Raw genomic sequence first — 24,014 nt, forward strand, 5'->3', positions numbered from 1 at the left:
GTTGTCCAAGATTCAAAAGCTAGTAAAGGTCCAAGTTGGGGCTTACATAATGGTTTTCTATTTACAAAATTGTGTAGCACCCTGCCTCTTATTGCATTGTAACAATGTTTGGTTATAGTTGGCTCATTCCAAGGAAGTATTATAGAACCAACTCTGGCACTTATAGTGTTCTGAAAATGGGGAAAACCTCATGTGAGTTTTCTTGGCTCTCTGGCATGAAACTTAGAATCTATCTTTTTTATTTTAATTCAGTTTGGTGTAACTGTAGGCCTATTATTAGGAAGTTTCTCATCTTGTAATAGATTTTAATGTATGCAAGCAGCAGAGCCTATATATTTATAATAAAATAGCATCTAATAATTTGAATAATATGGAGCTATCCCTTGGTTTTGTATAGACTGTCAGAGTATATTAGTTTTGTGTAGGCAAGGTTGACTGCTGTTCTCAATATTTTACAAATGAGGATCTGCTCTCCAGAGAGATGGCTTTAACCAAGATCACTCAGTGATGAAGGCAGAGTTAGGATCCAACTTTTCCTGGGATTCAAACAAATGATTTCAGTGGATTATGCTATTTTTAGAATTTTCATTGACTCTTTTGCTTCACTGAAATATACTTTTTCCTATCAGACAATATTTAGCATTAATTGAATTTGAGGGAGATGTGGTTGATAATTTGCTGAGAAGGAAATGACTTTGTGGGTTATAATTTGTCTTGAAAAAAATCCTGTGAAAGGGAAGATTAGACTCTTGATCATTTATGGAGTGGGATGAAATGTTAGGCCCTACTTCCAAACTTTTCTTTTTCTCCTTGGGGGTCCTTTAAACTTTCCTCTGTGGGGATATTTGCGGGAAAGAGTTTGCATTTGGTGATCTCTCCAAGTCACTGGTTGCTAATCAGTGATATAAGATTCTATGCTATGCCAAATACAAAGGAACATATTCATGGTACTTTGCATTTTAAAATGTCATCATATAATATAGTGACATGCTGTACCATTTGTTCATAATTCATGACCAGTGGATACAAACATTTCAATTTAAGGGTTTGTCTGTGCCTCATTATATTACATTGAAGCAAGAATATTCACTGTAGTTTAGACCTCTGAAATAACTAAGCACCATAGAATGACACAAGAACAGAATATCATTCTTAATTTTAAATAGTTTCCTTTGTTCAGCTTATGTGATGGTTGACCTTTATTTAAGTCCATTGTGTTTTATTGTACTGTGCTTACTGGGCTCTCATTATTGAGGACCACTGAATAGTTTCATGTGCTTAAAGATGAATGTTACACTGTTGTGATACTATGTCACTGGTGACATTCTGGATTCAGTTTTTATAATTGTGTCACGGGTTTTTGTTTCCTACACTTTTTCATGTAAATTAATACACCAAAATATGTCTTTTTTGTTTTGTTTTGTTTTGTTTTGGAGATGGAGTCTCGCTCTCTTGCTCAGGCTAGAGTGCAGTGGTACAATCTTGGCTCACTGCAACCTCCGCCTCCCAGGTTCAAGCAATTCTCCTGCCTCAGCCTCCTGAGTAGCTGGGACTACAGGCCCTCGCAGCCAAGCCTGGCTAATTTTTTGTATTTTAGTAGAGACGGGGTTTCACCATGTTGCCTAGGCTGGTCTCAAACTCCGGAGCTCAGGCAATCCACCCGCCTTGACCTCCCAAAGTGCTGGGAATACAGGCGTGAGCCACTACACCCGGCCCAAAATATGTAATTTTTAAAAGGCAAGCATTAATACTACTTAAATTAGTAAGTCTAGAAGTATTTAAACGTATAGAACACTAAATTTTTTAGAGGAAAGAATTCTCCATAAGGTCTTTTAATTGGTGTATGTTATTCATTATGTATTCTAATGCACATGCCATTGATCTGTGCGTACGGACTTGTGCATGTAGGCAAATGGCAATAGTAGAAGATTGCTTCAGTCATCTGATTTCTCCACTAAATCAAGATCCTTGGATACCAGCTCAGAAATCCAGTCCAAAGCCCTTACCTCTAGTGCCCTTCATTGCCATTTAAAATCTGAACCAAACACAGGCCACTTCTTTTGAGTTTATCTTCTTTAAAATGCAGCCCTCTAAGAGTTGGAAACAGATTATCGTGGCTCCTTGATTTTATAATCCTATGAATACACTACTATGGGCTTTGAAGATTGTTCTTCAATTAGCAAGTCAGTGCTTTTTCCCACTTCTAACATGTCAGCTACCTGCTCTCCTTATCTGTCTATATAGTACAGTGGTGCACATACAGATTGACTAATTAAGTACAAAGACAACTTAATGAAGGTAATATGTGTCTCTGTCTTATGAGGTGCCATCTTCTAAAATGATAGCCTCAATTTTTCCAAATGGTCATACATCTTCTAGATTTATATTAATGTGGAGATGCATTATATCTTTCTTGTTCTCTGTAACCTACATTAAGAAATTGAAATGAGAGAAAACACTAACTTTGTGGTAAGCTAATTATAGCAAAGGGAAAAATATATGATCATGTCAGGCATAGGAATTAACAAAGTTTATAGATGTACTGTTAAAAATTGCTATAGTTATAAAAGCTTATGTGTCTCAAAATATCTTTTTGAAAACTTGAGCTCTGAGTAAAAGAAACTAACTCACACCTTTATTCTCCTCCTTGCCTGTTAAAATATAGAGGTCCCATGAGCTTATTTAAAGATTTTTTTCTCTAAGTTGAAATATTCATTAATTTACATTCATTGCTGCAAATTAGCTAGTACTTTAAATGGAAGACTTGTTTGTTTTCTCGGAATTTGATTACATCTGTTTAGACAAAATCATCACATTTACAATGCTATAGGTTGTGTGAAAACTTGATTATACTCCAAAATTTTCGGTTTATTAAATTCTCTAGAGAACAATAGTTTGTAAATGTAATTTGTCTGATGCAGACTTGATTAGTGCTCCTTGTCATTACTGACTGCTTTGGAGACTCATGGATTTTTTTTCTATTGTTCTTATGTATGTTAAAATTTTCTGTCGCTTATTACAGGCACACACACACACACACACACACACACACACACACACACACCTGCCTTTACCTGTGATTAATATTGTGAAGCCTATACTGCTATCTCTGATTTTAACTTATATGTTACAGTTATGTCTGCCTCCTAGATATCTAGATAACTTGCTGTGAGGTGTATATATGTATATATATATAGGACATACTTGCCTTGAGTCCTAGTAATGTCTCGTTATTATACACCCCTATGCAAACACATGACCTTTTTGATATGGAAGAGATTTCAATTTTTGAAAGTTTTGTATTAGGGGAAGGACCAAGGAAAATAAAATAAGAGCCAGACCAAGCCAAAAAAGGTGTGTGTGCATATGGGTGTTGAGTAAGAAAGACAGGGAGATAGACAGAGACAGAGAGATTAAGACACAGAATGAGAGAGAGAGAATGAGTGAGAAGGGTTGGGGTGATTTTCATAATTGGATAATCAGAGAGAAACAGGATTGAGTTAAATGTTCCTTTGTATACATCAGTTGACAGACTGGTAAAGAGCATTGAACAATGCAAACTAAGAGTTGCCAAATTATATTCCTTATCTTCTTCCAATAATAAGTGTTAAAAAGTCAACCATATACATTTGTGTATAGAACTGTAATGAAGGGTATAATTTGTTTTCTGTAGAGAACTCACCTATGGCTTAGTTTTTGACTCGTTAAATACAGATACATTTTCAGGAAATAAGAAAATGCATCTGTATTTTCTTTTATTTAAAAAAAAAATATCCTTATACAGTAATACAAAAAAAGTAATCAAATTAATGCTGTGTCACCACTATACTTGTTGAAGTCATTATGACTAAACAATAATAGATACAGTTAACAGTTGAATAGTATAACTGGCAGAGACGAATAATTCTCTAGTTTACAAAAATACATTTTTTTTTTGGTTCTTGATGAATACCACATATATCAGGAGCAGCAATAAACATTTTCAGCACCAGAGCAGACAAAAAATGATGATTTATGGAACTAGCTGTAGGTCTTACTTAGTTCACTATGAAGACTGTTTCCACAGAGGATTTAAATGAACCCAGCTGGCTTAGTATTCTGTGAATTGCTGTAGTCGTTTTCTGAGTATAATCTTATGACTGATTTTGTAATTCTCACAGTAGGGGAAAGTTGACAACATGAATGGCATTTAGTGAATATAATTAGTAAGTCTGAAAACAAAGGTTTTTTTTTTTTTTTTTTTAATTTAAGTTCTAGGGTATATGTGCATAACGTGCAGGTTTGTTACATATGTATATTTGTGCCATGTTGGTGTGCTGCACCCATCAACTCGTCAGCACCCATCAATTCATCATTTATATCATGTATAACTCCCCAATGCAATCCCTCCCCCCACCCCCCTCCCCATGATAGGCCCCAGTGTGTGATGTTCCCCTTCCCGAGTACAAGTGATCTCATTGTTCAGTTCCCACCTATGAGTGAGAACATGCGGTGTTTGGTTTTCTCTTCTTGTGACAGTTTGCTAAGAATGATGGTTTCCAGCTGCATCCATGTCCCTACAAAGGACGCAAACTCATCCTTTTTTATGGCTGCATAGTATTCCATGGTGTATATGTGCCACATTTTCTTAATCCAGTCTGTCACAGATGGACATTTGGGTTGATTCCAAGTCTTTGCTATTGTGAATAGTGCCGCAATAAACATACGTGTGCATGTGTCTTTGTAGTAGAATAATTTATAATCCTTTGGGTATATACCCAGTAGTGGGATGGCTGGGTCATATGGTACATCTAGTTCTAGATCCTTGAGGAATTGCCATACTGTTTTCCATAATGGTTGAACTAGTTTACAATCCCACCAACAGTGTAAAAGTGTTCCTATTTCTCCACATCCTCTCCAACAACTGTTGTTTCCTGACTTTTTAATGATTGCCATTCTAACTGGTGTGAGATGGTATCTCATTGTGGTTTTGATTTGCATTTCTCTGATGGCGAGTGATGATGAGCATTTTTTCATGTGTCTGTTGGCTGTATGAATGTCTTCTTTTGAGAAATGTCTGTTCATATCCTTTGCCCACTTTTTGATGGGGTTGTTTGTTTTTTTCTTGTATATTTGTTTGAGTTCTTTGTAGATTCTGGATATTAGCCCTTTGTGAGATGAGTAGATTGCAAAAATGTTCTCCCATTCTGTAGGTTGCCTGTTCACTCTGATGGTAGTTTCTTTTGCTGTGCAGAAGCTCTTTAGTTTATTCTATAAAAGCTCTGTTCGAAGGAGATTTTGACCCTGTATGAGACTGTTGTTCCAAAAACATGGCTACCGTGACTAAGTTTGACCAGTCATCTTACAAACTGATTTTCCTGTCAATTGAAGCCTCCCTAGTGAAGGCATTGCACAGCCTTAACAAGGAGAGCTCATGTCCATGGAAGGAAGTTTATAAAGTAGCAGTTGATACTAAAATAAAGCTCTGTGATAATTTTAGAGAATACAAGAATTATTTGTACACATTTAACGACTTTTTAGTGAGTACTTGTGCAGCAAGTTGGCCACATTTATTGAGCCTTTACTCTCTGTGGAACCTTGTGCTGGATGCTTTGCGGGGATAAAGAGAAGTAAAACGTACATCTCCAGTCCTTGAGGAGCTTATGAGCTAGATGCCAGATATAGAACATTGTACTGCTAAAGCAAGAGACAGGGAGAAGTGTGTGTGGGGACAGGCAAATGGATTTTATATAATAGCACACATGAAAAATAAATTAATGTTGCTCATAAACACTGGCTAACTAACCACAAGACAAAGTACATACTCTGTTAGATGATATCCATACTGTAAAGCTGCTCTACTTCTTTGGAAAGGAAGGAAAAAACAATTCCAGCCCCATTTCCAAGATGTACTTTTCTTCTCTTCCCCAAACAATGTCTTCAGTTTTGCTTTTCCTGCCTTCTGTCATGGGGACAAGTACAAATCCTTGCCATTCATTATTTTCTTATCTTTTATTCTTTTTTTGAATTTTAAATCTGAATTATCAGAATGCTCTCTTCCCTTTTATGCTACAATAAGAGTATGTTTAAAACTGCTTCTCAAGTTCCTACCATCTTTCTACATATAGTTAAATATTAGTATTTTAAATTTTTTGGATAAAATCAAAACCTGTTCAAAAACAATAGTATAATGGTACTACTTACAACTATTGTATGTCTGTACCCCTCCCAATTCACTAATTCGTCACAAAAGTCAAATAATTTCCTTTTTGCCAGAGGATATCCTGAGATTGTCCAGATAAATAAGAATGAAGAAACTTGTTATTTAATGTTCAGTATGAGGGATCACTCCAGGATGCAAGTAACCTACTATGAGGAAATATAAGCTTTTCAGAGGCTATTAAGGGAAAGGAACTTAATATTCAGATTTAAGCAACTAGCTAGATACACATATTAAAACAGAATACTTTACTTAGAAACCTGTGCTGAGGGAAGTGGAAAAGTATTGTAAGTTATATTCAAAGACTTGGGGACAGATGCACATGCTTGATTCCAAGGATATTTCATCAATCACAGCCTGGCCCATTCAGATCACTTTATGCTTCCAAATTTCAGCTTTCATAAAGTGTATGAGAAAGGTCAGGGTACTCATTGATTTCTTAAAGCATCTTCTTAGGACTTTGTTTGTTGTACTGTTATTTTATTAGAAGTAAAATGTATTCATGGTCAAGAGAGACTTGAACCTAACCTATAATTTCTTGTAGTAACTTTACTGAGATTTTTAACTGACATACTATAAAATTTACTCATTTTAGGCCAGGTGCAGTGGCTCACACCTATAATCCCAGCACTTTGGGAGGCTGAGTCAGGCAGATCAGTTGAGCTCAGGAGTTCGAGACTGGCCTAGGCAACATGGCGAAACTCTGTCTCTACCAAAAATAGAAAAGATTAGCTGGGTGGGGTGGTGCGCACTTGGGGTGACAGCTACTCGGTAGGCTGAGGTGGGAGACTTGCTGGAGCTCGGGAGGTGGAGGTTGCAATGAGCCAAGATGGTGCCACTACACTCCGCCTTGGAGACAGAATGAGACTGTTATAGGAAAGGGGTCCTGATCCAGACCCAGAGGGTTCTTGGGTCTCTTTATGCAAGAAAGAATTCAGGATGAGTCTGCAGTGCAAAGTGAAAGCAAGTGTTTTAAAAAAGTAAAGGAACACAAAATGGCTACTCCATAGGCAGAACAGCCCTGAGGGCTACTGGTTGCCCATTTTTATGGTTATTTCTTGATGATATGCTAAACAAGGGGTGGATTATTCATGCCTCCCCTTTTTAGACCATATAGGATAACTTCCTGACATTGCCATGGCATTTGTAAATTGTTATGGCGCTGGTGGGAGTATAGCGGTGAGGACAACCAAAAGTCACTCTCATCGCCATTTTGATTTTTGTGGGTTTTGGCCGGCTCCTTTACTGCAACCTGCTTTATCAGCAAGGTCTTTATGACCTGTATTTTGTGCTGACCTCCTATCTCACCTGTGATTTCAAATGCCTTAACCATCTGGGAATGTAACCCAGTAGGTTTCAGCCTAATTTTACCCAGCTCCTATTTAAGATGGAGTTGCTCTGGTTCACATGCCTCTGACAAGACCCCATCTGGAAAAAAAAAAAAAAAAAAAAAAAATTACTCACTTTAGGCATATAGTTAGATGAAGTTTGTTATTTGTATACAGCTTTGGAACCTCCACTGCAATCAACCAGTGTGGTTTCCTGATGCCTCTGTGCAGTGGATCCCCACTCCTAGCTCCAGACAACTCCTGATTTGTTTTAAATCACCATGGTTTTGCCTTCTTCTAGAATTTCATATCAATGGAATAATACAGTAATAGAGTCTTTGTGTTACTTTGTGTTGTTAGTGAGTTTTTTCACTTAGTGTAAAGTTGTGGCATGTATTGGTAGTTCATTGTTATTTTGGGGTAGTATTCCATTGTATGGCTGTGCCACATTTTGTTTATCTATTCATCACCTGATGGACAGTTGGGTTGTTTCTAAATTTTGGCTATTATACATGTTGCTATCATCATTTATGTAAAAGACATAAATTCATTTATCTTGGGTAAATACCTAGGAGTGGGAATCCTGGGTCATATGGAAAGTATAGTTTTAATTTTAAGAGATACTGTTTTTCAAAGTGTCTATACCTTATTTATTTATTTATTTATTTATTTATTTATTTATTTATATTTTGAGACCAAGTCTTGCTCTGTCACCGAGGCTGGAGTACAGTGGTGTGATCTCGACTCACTGCAACCTCTGCCTCCTGGGTTCAGGCAATTCTCTTGCCTCAGCCTCCTGAGCAGCTGTGACTACAGGCGCATACCACCACGCCCAGCTAATTTTTGTATTTTTAGTAGAGACGAGGTTTCACCATATAGGCCAGGCTGATCTCGAACTCCTGACCACGTGATCCACCTGCCTCAGCCTCCCAAAATGCTGGGATTACAGGCGTGAGCCACCGCGCCCGGCCACCTACCATTTTTCATTCATACTTATGATTAAATTAAACCACAATGATGGATTTCATATTTGGAATATATGAATATATATAAAAAGATATTTCACATTCACCAGATTGGCAAAAATGTTAAATTCTGTTAATATAAAGTAGAGGTAAGAATAAGGGACAAAGGGAACTACTGGTGAGAGTGTAACTTGCTAAATTCATTTTGGAAAACAATTTGGTACTATCAAGAAATGTTAAACCATATGCAGAAATGCCCCTTCTAGCATATACTCTAGATAAACTCTTAGGTAAGGACCCTGGAGACATATACAAGAATTATCACATAATCAAATAACACTATCAACAGAGTTTAAAAAAAGGCAACCCACAGAATGGGAGAATATATTCGTAAATAATGTATTTGATAAATGATTGATATCCAGAATATATAAAGAACTCCCACAACTCAACAACAACAAAACAGCTCAGTTCAAAATTGAGTAAAGGAATTGAATAAATATTTCTCCAGAGAAGATATACAGATGGCCAATAAACACAGGAAAAGATACTTAACACCACTAATCATTAGGAAATTGCAGATCAAAACCACAATGAAATACCACTTGAAACATACTGTGATGGCTACTATCAAGAAAACAGAAAGCAACAAGTGTTGGTAAGGATGTGGAGAAATTTGAACCCTTATGCACTGCTGGTGGGAATGTAAAATGGTGCAACCAATGTAGGAAATAGCATGGCAGTTACTACAAAAATTAAATGGAATTACCATATGATCCAGCAATTCCACTTCTGGGCATATACATAAAAGAATCAGATGCAAGGACTCACCGATGATTGCATACCAAATTCATAGCAGCATTATTCATAGTAGCCAAAACATGGAAACAACCCAAATGTCCATTGAGTGATGAATGGATAAACAAAGTGTGGCATATATACAATGCAATACTATTCAGCCTTTAAAAGGAATGAAACTCTGGTATATGTTATAATATGAATGAATCTCCGTGACATTATGTTACGTGAAATAAGTCATATGCAGAAGGATAAATACTATATGATTCCACTTATATGAGGTACCTAGAGTAGTCAAATTTGTAGAGACAAAAAGTCTTTGTTTACCAAGGGTTGGAGGATAAGGCAGATGGGGAGTTAAATGTTTAATGGGTAACAGTTTCAGTATAGGATGTTTAAAACGTCCTGGAGATGGATAGTGGTGATGGTTGCACAACAGTGTGAATGCACTTAACCCCACTGAACTGTGTGCTTAAAAATGGTTAAAGGCAAGCATGGTAGCCCACACCTATAATCCCAGGGCTTTAGGAGCCTGAGGCAGGATTGCTTGAAGCCAGGAGTTCGATAGCAGCCCGGATAATATAGCTTGTAATCTCGGCACTTTGAGAGGCCGAGATGGGCGAATCCCTGGAGCCCAGGATTTTGAGACCAGCCTGGGCAACATGGCAAAACCCCGTCTCTACAGAAAAATACAAAAATTAGCAGGGTATGGTGGTGGGTGCCTGTAGTCACAGCTACTCAGGAGGCTGAGGTATAAGGATTACCTGAGTCTGGGAGGTCGAGGCTGCAGTGAGCCGTGATCATGCCACTGTGCCACTGCACTCCAGGCTAGGTCACAGTAAAATCCTGTCTTCAAAAACAAACAAAAAAAAAGTGTTCACAGCAGCATTATCTGTAATTATATCCAAAACAGTGATTCCCCCACAAAAAAATGGAAACCAGACACTGAAAATGTTCAATGAGAGAATAGGCCTAAAATTAATAATATTTATAGCATCAACGAATATACAGCATGGATGAATATAGCTAGAAACATCAACATGGTTAAATACCTCACTCTTAAACAGCTGCTCCTCAATACTGAATTCTAATTACGCTTTTGTAGTATTCTGTGTCTTAGACCTTCAAAATTTTTCATAAATAGCTAAAATCACTAATGTTAAGTGCCATTTAATGCCATTTATTAAAGGTTAAACCTCTAAATGCCATTTATTATTTATTTACAGTGTATAGACAGAGCAAATGAGTCCTATGGACTCTTTTGGTGGTAGTGACAATCTGGAGCTATGTACATAAAAATAAATTTATTCCATCTACTCTCAAACCTCATACATATAAAACAATTTAAGTAAAATGCTCATGACAATAAAAGTTAAAAGTTTTAGTTACATGCTTAACCCATGTCTGAGAAGAAACCATCTAACACCAACAAACATTCGTACTTGTAAACTATTCCTATACCAATTTAAATAATTTGATTTTTATTAAAACTATTCTCAGAAGAATTTTTATTTGGTAAGCCAACTACAGACAGGATGATTAAAAGCATATGAAAGTACCAGAACAACTTTTCTTTGTATAGACATATTTCATTAATTCATTCTGGCCTTTCCTAAAACCAGTGAGTACAAATGATGGTTAATTTGCCACTGGTCCTGGCAATGCAGGCTAATGCACATGCAGGTCATTCTCCTTGGATAAGTGGGGCTGGAAGGGAAAATGCTGAGAAGGGGAGCAGGAAGGGCAGGAAACAGAATTTGTCTTGTACAGGAAACTAACAGCACAAATGCCCTGCTGGTCTGGAAGGTGGCAATTGAGATGAATCCTTATTCCATTTAATGTTGTCATGGTTTCAAGTTTAAGCTCTCCTTTCACAGATTGCTACTATAAATTAGGCTAACAAGTGTAAAACTTTTAATTTGCTTGACTATACAATTGATATTATCTGTTTCCTTTTGGTTGGAAGTACTATTATAATACCAAACTAAAGGTTGTAAAAAAGGACTATCAGGCCTACATAAAGGATAAAGACCTCTTTCCACCGTAAATTACATTTGGCTGAATTAGTGTCAGCCCTAGTCATGTGGTGCCCAGAAAAGCATTTTTGGTGACAGATTTAGAAATAAAGCTGGGAAAACATGTATTAAACCTGTCCGGTCATAGCTACAGAACTAACGTCTTTATGGTAATTGCAATCCTTAAAAATACATTATCTTTTTCAATGTTATTGCAGTGTGTGGTGGTATTGAAGAAAGCAATAATTTGTAAACAACCCTTGGCAGAGGGCACAGAACTTAATTTTGTTTAAATAAAGGAGACTAACATTAGAATTCATGTGCTGCATCAAGACTGGCAAGCAGTAGTAGCTGTTTTGATATATGCACTGGAGCATTCATGATTGCTTAAATATTAACTGTTCCATGAATATACAAATATAATAGGGAAAAAGGAAGCCATGATTAAGGAAAATGTTCACTAAAAAAGTTGAATTATAAGACTGTATTGGTAGTTTAGATGGTTTTATTCCATTGACTCAACCAGATCTCTTCACTGAGTTTCAGTATTTCTTTTCTTTTCAAGGACAATTATATATGTGTATTGTGTGATGTTGCTATGTGTGAGGAATGTTTCCTTGACACAGAAGGAAGGATTAGGCAATTTTTTTTTTCCCCTGAGTACAGGACCTGTTGATAAGTTTGCTGAACTTCATATGGCCATTCATGTAAATTCCAAAGGAAAGGGGAGATCCAAAAGGGCTTCCTTTGGATACGCTGTAGATTTGAACTTTTCTCTCACATTTAAGTTTTAATATGCTTTAAAGATAGTCTTCCTTTAATGTGTGCAGAAACATTTCCTTTAGTGATATCCATGCTCCTTTGCTACTTCATTTCTTATACTCTTTATGCAAAAATCAGTTTTTGTCTCAGACCAGTTTACACTCTACAGCCATTCATGCAAGAAAGCCAGGTGTTCCTCCCACACATTCTTGCGTGTTTCCAGAAGAGAACTGTTTTCTTTTCTTTTTTTGAGGTGGGGTTTTGCTCTTGCTGCCCAGGCTGGAGTGCAGTGGCAGGATCTCGGCTCACTGCAACCTCCACCTCCTGGGTTCAAGTGATTCTCCTGCCTCGGCCTCCCAAGTAGCAGGGATTACAGGCATGTGCCACCACACCTGGCTAATTTTGTATTTTTAGCAGAGACAGGGTTTCATCATGTTGGTCAGGCTGGTCTCAAACTCCTGACCTCAGGTGATCCACCCGACTCGGCCTCCCCAACTGCTGAGATTACAGGCGTGAGCCACCACGTCCTGTCAAGAGAACTGTTTTCGGTGCCACCCTGCAATTGAGGTCAGGATTGCTTTGGGGCAAGGAGCCAAGGTCCACTGCTTTGTTCCTATATAATGTATGGTAACACATGAACCTAGCCCCATTCTCACTCTTGGTCTTCAACCCAAAACGAGTATGATGACACATGAAATGCAGTATCAGCATATGTCAGTGCCATGGAGCAGGAATGAAGCTTCCTCCCTTGGCTCTCTCCTTTACATACACCCACCATAGTCTGATTTCATACATGTAAACTGTTTGGCATAGAGGTCAAGCAAGGCATTAGGTTATTTAGATACAAGAACTTTTATGGCAAGCACTGAAACCTGATGTCTGCAACTTACAATTTCAGAATCTGATTCAAACTCCCTGAGTAAATATGTAAGCAACAATGCAGATTTGCTTGAGCAGGAGTTGGAAGGCATGAATAATCTGCTAGGTTATCTAGTCCGTCACTCTGATGATACATAGTAGATAAGACATACTGGCCGGGCGCGGTGGCTCAAGCCTGTAATCCCAGCACTTTGGGAGGCCGAGACGGGTGGATCACGAGGTCAGGAGATCGAGACCATCCTGGCTAACACGGTGAAACCCTGTCTCTACTAAAAATACAAAAAACTAGCCGGGCGAGGTGGCCGGCGCCTGTAGTCCCAGCTACTTGGGAGGCTGAGGCAGGAGAATGGCGTAAACCCGGGAGGCAGAGCTTGCAGTGAGCTGAGAACCGGCCACTGCACTCCAGCCTGGGAGACAGAGCAAGACTCCGTCTCAAAAAAAAAAAAAGAAAAAGAAAAAAGACATACTATAGCAGCATTTAAGTATTTTTTCAATACAGTTTTAGGTGAAGGATGAAGGACAGTTTAGAACACTGAAGAGCAATGTATCTGGAATCTTCACAGCATGGAGCATACTGTTTGTCTCATCTACTTTTGGATAGGTAGCTGATAGATTATGATACCAAAGAGTCTCATTTTTATGTGAATTAATCAAGAACACTCAGAGCAATTCTGTCCTTCAGATGCCACAAATTGCTAGATAATTTCTCTCTTATTTTAAATTGGCACTAAGCTGAAAACATTGACACTTCAACTTTTTATATGTAAAAGCAATTGTGAGAGGACCTAGGCAAGCTATAGACAATTGCTAAGCATCTTCTTGCCTGGAAATTTATTTGAAAATAGCCTAGTGTCTCCCTAGTGGCATGCATCAGAATCACCTAGAGGTGATATCAGAATTTTTTCCCCTAGTATGTTCAAACTCAAATTGCTGGACCACACCCTCAGAGTTTCTGATTTAGTTGATTTGGGGTTGGGCCCCCAAATTTGCATTTCTAACAAGTTCTCAGGTGATACTGATATTGCTGGTCCAGGGACCACGGATTGAGAACCAATGAAGTAGCAAATGCTCATGAATTCTTGATTTTTCGTTCTTATTTCTTCCATTGCCTGATCCCTTCAGGCCTAATTATGCTGAACTTATTCGGGACAATAATTAGAATAACTTGGCCGGGCGCGGTGGCTCAAGCCTGTAATCCCAGCACTTTGGGAGGCCGAGGCGGGCGGATCACGAGGTCAGGAGATCGAGACCATCCTGGCTAACACGGTGAAACCCTGTCTCTACTAAAAAATACAAAAAACTAGCCGGGCGACGAGGCGGGCGCCTGTAGTCCCAGCTACTCGGGAGGCTGAGGCAGGAGAATGGCGTAAACCCGGGAGGCGGAGCTTGCAGTGAGCTGAGATCCGGCCACTGCACTCCAGCCTGGGTGGCAGAGCAAGACTCCGTCTCAAAAAAAAAAAAAAAAAAAAAAAAAAAATAATAATAATTAGAATAACTTTTGTCACTAACCTCACCATTTTCCAGCTGCTGGCTCTGCTGCCTCCTGTATTATCTGGTTATTATCCACAGTCAATATTTGGAATAAATTATTCATTCACATTACCTCTTCTTTCTGAGTATCCATTCCTTTTAATTTTGAATCCTTTGCACTGTATTCAAACAGTGCTTGAAGGTCACCAAAGATTAACATCAAATCAACTCTAATTATTTTTGGCCTGTCTAAAGAATTTATTCATTCAACATTTGCTGAATAAAATTGATATAGTCCTCATTTTTAAGCAGTTCACAATCTGGTGGGTGAGACTAGTTGTGTACACAAAATTATATATTGTAGAATAAGTTCTATAATTAGAGTATATCGAAACCACTATCAGAGAACAAAGACAGAATTTAGTAGTTTTGTTTTGTTTTGAGACAGTCTTGCTCTGTCACCCAGGCTGGAGTGCAGTGGCGCAATCTCGGCTCACTGCAACCTCCACCTCCTGAGTTCAAGCAATTCTCCTGCCCCAGCCTCCTGAGTAGCTGGGATTACAGGCATGTGCCACCATGCCTGACTAATTTTTGTTTTGTTTTGTTTTTTAGTAGAGACGGGATTTCACCATGTTGGCCAGGCTGGTCTCGAACTCCTGACCTCGGGTGATCTGCCCACCTTGACCTCCCAAAGTGCTGAGATTAGAGGTGTGAACCACCACGTCTGGTCCAGAATTTATTAATTCTATTCAGGGAAGTTGAGAAAGGTTTATTACTAGTAACTACTACTCTCCCTGAAAGATCCTTCCTTTCCACACACATACCATCTTCCTCACCCATGACAGTTCAATCCAGTAAGTATATCTTAAATTCGTAGTGTGCATAAATTGCCATGTTTTGTTCTGGCACCAACACCTATTAAGTGTGGGAACTAGATCAAAAAACTTATGAGCTCTATCTTATCTATAAAAATGGCCTATTCATAGCTAAGTCACTGAATTGATTTTAGGATTTAAAAAAAAAAAGCACTTATGAAAGTGCCTGAGTTATAGGCACATGATACATAGGCAACAAATGTTCGTTCTCCTACCCCTTAAAAGAGGAGTAGGATATTATCACCTGAGGAAGGAAGAACAGTGTGCCGAGGTCAGGAGGAACATAAGTAAATGGGTGGAAATCTTCATCCATTCGTGCAGTCAACAAATACAGATAGAGTGCCTATTGTGTGCTACCCACTTTTCTAGATGCTGAGTATTTAAAAGTGAACAAAGCAGAAAAGAAAGCTCTGTACTTGTATCCAGCGTAGCTGAAGTGAGTGTGGGAACTTGAGAGACGATAATAGCTAGAGATAAGATCACAACAGAGTACGAGCCAGATAACAGAGGGATTTTTAGTTTATAGTGATGGGAAGCTAAGGTAGGCTCTCATCCTTCTTATCTGGATGATGATGGTGCCCATAATAATACACTGTCTTATTCAATTCTACAAACATGTCTATGAACACAGGTGCTTATCTAATGCTCATTTTATAGGTAAGATACCTGAGACATGGAGTATTCATGTAACTTGCCCAAAGTCATACAAGTAGTAAACGGTAGGGTCAAGGTTCAGACCTAGTTCTGTCTGAATCCAAAATCTATGCTTAATAATTATTCTGATTAGAAATTTGAACTTTATTACATGAATTGTAAAGAACCATTTGCTTTTTTTAAGGAAGGGAATGACATGATCATATATATGTTTAAGAACCATAATTAGGCTAAATCATATAGGATAAGGGAAGCAAAGAGAATAGAATGGTTATGACCGTCTTCTCATAGTGTATCTTCACATAGCTAACACTTCTGTTTAAAATTTGAGCTGCTATGCTTTTCCTAAAGCCAGTTTACTCTAGAGTTATTCCCCTTATTCTGGACATGATACAACATTCTTTTAATCATCGGTACTTAAAACTTTTGGAGTACTTGATTTTTCCCTTTCCCTCATCTTAATATTCACTGACTAAATCCTGTTTTTCCTTACAATCTCTCTTGAATTTGCCCTTTTTTTTTTCTTTTCTACACATACCCTAGTTATCATTTTAAGTATATCAGTCCTGGACATTTGCCACCAAATTATTCTCCTATGTCGTTTCTTTTCTATATAATTTTGTATTTTCTATTAAATTCTAAGGTTAAGGCCTCAAAAGTACCGTGCATCATTTATCTCTTATCCCTAGTGTTCAGCACAGTCCTCAGCTCACAGTGGATTAATGAATGTACTTCTCATTCATATTTGCTTTGCTCCTAATCTGCCTCCCCTAAAAAAATGTACGGTGCTCCATTTCCTGAGTGACAAATTATAACTTTATTCTGGCATTCACTTGCACCTAACTCTAGCAAATATGTGTTCTGGAAAAGTCTGGCCTTTGTAGTCAACCTCTGTGTGTGTTGTGGGGTCATATATACACACAGGTACACACACACACACACACACACACACACACACACACACACACACATATATAAGTATAGAATTAAATTTAGGAGTATTGCTCTATAGCCCACAAAAGTTGGAGTTTATGTAAAGAAGAATCTGCATTCTGAAACATTTATTGACTATCTAGTATTTTCTAACATCCCCCTAGGCACCATGGATTCAAAAATATTACCAAAGCAAAGTCTCTAGCCATGTAAGATCTCATATTGAGTGCGAGAGACTACTGTGTTGAAGTATTTACATTGGGCCGGGCGCGGTGGCTCAAGCCTGTAATCCCAGCACTTTGGGAGGCTGAGATGGGCAGATCACGAGGTCAGGAGATCGAGACCATCCTGGCTAACACAGTGAAACCCCGTCTCTACTAAAAAAAAAACACAAAAAACTAGCCGGGCAAGGTGGCGGGTGCCTGTAGTCTCAGCTACTTGGGAGGCTGAGGCAGGAGAATGGCGTGAACCCGGGAGGCGGAGCTTTCAGTGAGCTGAGATCCGGCCACTGCGCTCCAGCCCAGGCGACAGAGGGAGACTCCGTCTCAAAAAAAAAAAAAAAAAAAAAAAAAAGAGAGAGAGAGAAATGTTTACATTGAATGAAGATAGCCAAAAAAAGTTATTAATTGCTTCTAAGATAAAGAAGTCTTCAGAAATGACGTGGAAGTTGAGTAGTCTTGAAATACGAGTAGGTATTTTCTTGGTGGATAAAAAGGAACAAAAAGGAAGGCAGTCTACACAGAGAGAACTGTTGGTGCAAAAGCACAGTGGCATGAAACTGCGTGGTACGTTTAAGCAGTTGTAATCAGGCAGACAGCAGCAGGAGGCAGGTTAGAAAGGTAGACAAGGGTCAGCTCAAGGAGCGTCTTGTATGCAAAATCAAGAACTTTGCTTTTCTAGCAGATGACAGGAGCCTTTGCAATGGATCTTTTGAATGGATTCTAATTACCATTGAGAAATTAAACATTTGAAGAATAACATCTATGCAGTTAGGTTAAATTAACTGCAGTTGTTTATTTGGAGAGCATGATGGGAATGAGAAGGGAACTTTCACTCTGTGAGAGGTTGTTATGTACAGCATAGTGACCAGTTATTTTCAGTTCCCACTGAGGACAAAACAAGAAGAAATAGGCTTACATCTCAGCAGAAGGGAAAATTACCTACAGAAGGGGTCCTTCACAGAAAGATTGAATGTGACTGACGTAGGTCATTAAAATGTTGTCTGAGGCTCTCTGGCTCTGTGCTGGTTTCTGTGTACTCAAACAGCCCAATTTCAAAGACGTGGCAAGATGGAAGAAATTTTCAAGCTTGAATGAGGATAATTGGAATAAAGAAATTTCTTTTGTGTCAATTAGTTATTGAGAAATTTTGCTGTATACCTAACTAAATTTTGGAGATGTACTTGAACATATAAAATATATTTAGTATCTTTCATAATATAGCATTTGTATTTACTAGGAAAAAGAGTTGATCAGAATTAGCTATTGAAATAGTGTCCTATTAAAGGTATTTTGTATTCATGTACCATTTTAGAAAGTTATTAAAGATTAGGTAGATAGAATTAAATTAAATTCAGTTATTAATCTTTATGTGGAACATTTATTGGTCAGATGATTACAATTAAAATTGCTATATATGGTTTATTAACTGATTGCACCTGATCAGTTGATACAGTGACTCACTCTGTCTTATTTTCATTATCATCCGATGATAACTCAGCTTATTAAAATAACATAAAACTTTTCTTAGCTTTTTCAAATATTTCCCATTTCTAGAACTGCTGTTTGTGTTTTTATTGTTTGAAGATATATAAAAGAAGATTGTAGAGTGGCCATTTTGTTCATCTTTTTTGCACCTTATAAAAATAAGTCATATATGTGTCTCTCCCTGCCTGTTATGGCTGGAGAGAGGAAAAACACATACAAGGATGCAAAAAGACACTTTCCTTCTGGATAGAGGAAACCTTGAAATGCATACAGTATAACCACCACTAAGACTTAGGCAATCTAGGCAACTATTAATTGGATATTTCATGTTAATGTAAAATTTTAACATGATTTCATATTAAATAGCTATCAAATGGAAATCAATTCTATTTCTTAGTAAACTAACTCAAACACTTTGGAAATGACTTGTACATACTCAGATTGTTCTACCCCAAGAGATGTATATATCCAACTAGTACACTTAGAAGAGCAAATTATTGGATAAATGTCTTTAACCGGTAGAATTGATGTTCTTAGTTGCCTTCTGTGCTGACATTGAACAACGCAATAGGGCCTGAGAGAGATACAATGGCTAATGTGTGAATGGCACAGACCTGGTAAGAGAGACTGAAGGCATGGTAATATAAAGTAAATAAGCTTCAATAAGTAAAAAATATTTTCCGGCCGGGCGCGGTGGCTCAAGCCTGTAATCCCAGCACTTTGGGAGGCTGAGGTGGGCGGATCACGAGGTCAGGAGATCGAGACCATCCTGGCTAACACGGTGAAACCCCATCTCTACTAAAAATAATACAAAAAAAAAAAAAAAAACTAGCCAGGCGAGGTGGCGGGCGCCTGTAGTCCCAGCTACTCGGGAGGCTGAGGCAGGAGAATGTCGTGAACCTGGGAGGCGGAGCTTGCAGTGAGCTGAGATCCAGCCACTGCACTCCAGCCTGGGCGACAGAGCCAGACTCCGTCTCAAAAAAAAAAAAAAAAAAAAAAAAATCCCATTATATTTAAATATTATATATATATTTTAAATAATTGGTCTAATGTCTCTCACACATAGAGAAAGGTTTAAAAGATTACCCATTTGTTGTAATTTTCTGCCCGTTTGAACCGTTAAAATGGTCTCTCAGTGTGAGGTTTTTTCTAAAAAAAAAAACAACAAATATTGCAATACATTAAGCAGCTTGTCTCCCAGACCAACTAAGATATTTCTCAACTTGACAAGACAGACATTTGGCCATGTTTGCCCATGCTTTGAAGGGAATATTCTGATTCTAAAAAAAAAAATACATGCAGAGTCTTTCTAAAAGTCTTTATCATTTCATCAAAGATACTAATACATTTAACTGATGTTATGCTTTAGTTATCTTTTTAAAATGTTACCATTAACTCTCCTAAATTTTGTAACAAATTAGATTGTTAGTGGACCAGATACTGAATAAATATTTATTAATAAATACAATTTTTGAAAATTAAGCTCTTATAAGTATGCATGCCAAAAACTAAAATGTTTTTTAATACAAAACAATCTAACACATGTGACAAAGAAAAAAACATCACCCATAAAATTGACATATGAGCACAGTACTATTTTTCTGGTTTTTTTTATTTCCTTTCCAGTGTTAGCCATGTGCATTTTATTGTAAACTGTAATGTACTTGTACAATTTGATGTCCTAAAAAAGTAGGTGGGTTTTTGTTGTTTTGAATTGTGTTCCTTAAAAAAAAAAAAAAAAAAAACTTTTTGTCTCCAAAGAGTCCATAAAATACATAGGAATTTCCTTTCCTTTGGGAAGATGTACCTGCAATTTTTTCTAAGCACTTAATGTTTTCATAATTTTAGGATTTAGGTAGTTAGTGAACTTCTAAGGAAAAAGAAAATGTTAATTTCCTTTTTATTTGGAATGCCTGGCATCCTTTTAAAAACGATGCACTTTGTAAACATATCACACAGTAGTCCCAGGTAAAGACCTCACTTTAGGAATGTGAGCTTCCCATTGATTCCCCTACAGCTGCTATCCTTACTTAAGAAAAATTGCCCTTGAGGTTTGTGTTGCTTTTTGTTCTTACAGCTTATCCTTGAGTTGTGTCATTTCTACCTTAAACTACTTATAAGTGTTTAGTGGATCAGCATGATAATGTAAAATTTTAAATATTTTTCCTATGTGGGATAAAGTAATCCCAGAAATTTTGAAAGAAATCATTGCGACCTCTTGAACTATCAACATGATGCCTCCTGTGGCTGCTTGGTTGTTTGGAACCTTGAGACTAATATTTCTTCTAAGTTGTTTACATCATTGAGATGTAAATAGTTGCTAAAGACCTGTAGAACAAAACAGATCCAGTATGGGCCTGATTTATTAAATGCTATGTTTTTCTTTCTTAGTCACTAAAACAATAAGGATGAATTTACTCTGTAATTACCTAAATATCCTGTACAGCCTTTTCATAAACCTGTTTGTGAAAAATACTCATTTATTCTAAACAGAGTAATCCTTAAAGCTAAAAACTCCAAATCAGTATGAACATCAGTGGACAAAGCCATCATCTAAGGATTATAGAATTAAAACATCCAAAAGAATGAGAAAACTTGATAGTTTATGCCGTATTTATGCCTTGTTTCTAAGTAAATCCTTGATTTTATTTGCAGCTTAGTCTAGTATGAGAATTACATTAAAGCACTAGATTTTCTTTTTTTGTGTGTCCTATGCTTTAAAGATTTTTACCATTCTAACTGTGGCATCTCTTTTGTTGTGTGTCTGAAAAGGAAATACAATATGTAAGCAAATAAAATTTTTCATATTATCAGGATTGTATGGTGGGATTTTTTTTAATAACTCAGGATAAGCACAACCTTGAGAATTCTTTTCTGATGGTCCATGCAAGTAGAGGAGGATAAAATGTGCTTGCTCCTTTACATTAATTTACATCAACAATGGCTAGAAATAAATATAATCTCACAAATGAATATAACTTTTAAGAACATATTTTTATAATAAAGCAAAGAACAGAATGATGATAAAATAAGCACACGGTAATTTGGGCTATTATCAATACTTAAATGAATGTTCTTCTCTCCTGAAAAGAATAGTTTATTCTGCCACAGTAAGTTAGACATTTTTGAAAATACAGATTAAGGTTTAATTTGGCACTTTCACTGGTCATCTTACTTGCTTTTAAAATATGGAGCTCCTTTTAAAATCTAGAGCACCACTACTAGACCACATTAAGAACCTACCCCAAAGTTTTTAAAAAAATTTTAAATGGGTTATAATAAATTCATTTCACTTGTTTAAAAAAGTATATATTTACTAAAAAATGTGTTCTTGTTTTCTTCCAGATCAGAGATACTAAATCAGTGGATCAAAAAACAACCCTTATGCATTTTATTGCTGACATTTGTGAGGAAAATTACCGAGATATCCTAAAATTTCCTGAAGAACTGGAACATGTAGAAAGTGCAAGCAAAGGTAATTGATTTATAACTGTTTTGAGATTATTTCTTGCCTATGTGGTTTAAATGGAAAGATTAAAGAATCTGTAAACATTATTCATAAAAGTATTTTTTGCTTGTTTACTGATATAAGAAAAGCTGGAAAATAGTTTCCATTAGCTTATATTTGACAGCATACTACATTTTAATAACCTATTTTGTCTTACATCATTTTTTTATCACTGCTACGTTATTAAAGCTTTCATTTCTCTGATCAGATAATATGTTTGTACTTTCATTTGATAAGCATTTAAGTGGATATTGTTGGCAAAGGAACCGTACTATAGGGCTCTTGGTTATATGACAATGATTGTGAGAGTTTTTGGTTGAGTGTGGTTAAAAATATAGTAAATGAGAGAAATGTGTGTATATATACATACACACAAATGTGTTATAAAATAAGGATGCATGGGAGAAATGCTGCAGGAAAAGATAATGTCCTGTAGTTGAGATGAGGAGGAAAGTACTTTTGAATGGGTAAATAAGAGAAGGCTTCATGGAAGAGGTCAAAGGTGAAATATGAGGTTGGGGTTTTACAGACATGGAAAAGAGGTTTGCTTTCCAGAGAGAAAACGACATAAGCAAGGCAAAGTGGCAGAATGTTTTAAAAGGACAGGTGAAGGGAATGGTTGACTCTAAGGCTGGAGCAGTAAGGTAGGTATCTCTGAGACTTCAGTGTCAGGCTAAGGAGTCTAGTCTTGATGTGGTAAGCAGTACAGCATCATTGAAGGGCTAGAATGGACAAGCCATGGCTCCTGTGAGGAACAGGATGTGGGAAATAAAAATGTCTCTGAGATTTTAATTCAGGGTAAATAGCTTTGTCAGTAAGTATTATCTACTTTTGCAAGAGGTTGAAAAGTGAAAGAAAAGAAGATCAAGGAAACATTTGCTGAAGGTGAGATTATGTGCATGAAGAAGTGCATTTTCCCTCTTAGATAAGAGAAGTACACCATAAATCTTATACTTGAAATTGCACTGAAGTAATTTCATTCTGTAACTCTGAGGACTTTTGGTAAGGACTTCATATATGTTACTCAAGTTTATTACAAACCATATAAACCTGTTAGTTTCCTTTTAAGTTAAAAATAGTGAATCTATAAAACCCAGAATATTCTTTGAATAATATTGGGCATTGGTCATCTCAGCCGGTCGGGTATTGTCAATCAAATCCTCAACATATTTCTTTAATTTTACCGAGTTTGTATCAGTTTGTGGTCCAAGGAGCAAAATAATACAAGAAGACAAACTATGATTATATTGTATTATTTATTTTCTTTCATTGTTTTCAAAAAATTGTATAGTATGATGGAAAATTACACAAATTACAACTGCAATGGCAACTTTCTGATAATAGCTCTTCTAAAGAATTTATCTTTGGATTTAAAAATACAGCTTCCTGACTAGAAACATATTTACTAACAGGTAGCTAATGTGGAATAATAACATTTTAAACATTTGTATTGTAATTTGAAATATATATATAGCACAAAAAAGACCAGTTCTTAAATTAGCTCATTTTGTTTCTATTAATACTTTTTGATTGCCTTCTACCAGAATTTTTTTTTCTAAATTTTCTTTGTTCAATATGTATAATGAATTTTTACATTTTGGAAAGAAGTAGATATCAATAATATATCTATATATACCCACACAGTGCTACACATGAAAATATATATATTTATATATAATGTATTTACTATACATAAATATATACCACACACTCAATCAATAGGTATTTATATATACCTCAATCAGCAGTTATATATGTATGTTATATATAACCATAGGTATTTACATGTGATCCAGCAGTTCTACTACTAGGCATTTATCCAAAGAAAAAGAAATCAGTATATCAAAGGGATACCTGTACCCCAAGTTTATTGCAACACTGTTCACAATAGGTAAGATATGAAAGCAGCCTAGATGTCTATC

At 36.8% G+C, this 24,014-nt stretch overlaps 1 protein-coding gene across 6 annotated transcripts in view; it reads left to right on the plus strand.

Moving 5' to 3' along the window:
- The window catches only part of DIAPH2 (diaphanous related formin 2), a 923,693-nt gene that overhangs the window by 436,365 nt on the left and 463,314 nt on the right, over positions 1-24,014 (plus strand). For all 6 annotated transcript variants that reach the window (XM_030934028.1, XM_030934026.1, XM_030934029.1 and 3 more), the window contains one exon: positions 21,930-22,059. In XM_030934028.1, the coding sequence (XP_030789888.1) occupies positions 21,930-22,059 (130 nt within the window). The remainder of the gene's footprint in view (positions 1-21,929; positions 22,060-24,014) is intronic.

This window comes from Rhinopithecus roxellana, chromosome 7 (genome assembly GCF_007565055.1).
Source record: "Rhinopithecus roxellana isolate Shanxi Qingling chromosome 7, ASM756505v1, whole genome shotgun sequence".
NCBI classification, from domain to species: Eukaryota; Metazoa; Chordata; class Mammalia; order Primates; family Cercopithecidae; genus Rhinopithecus; species Rhinopithecus roxellana.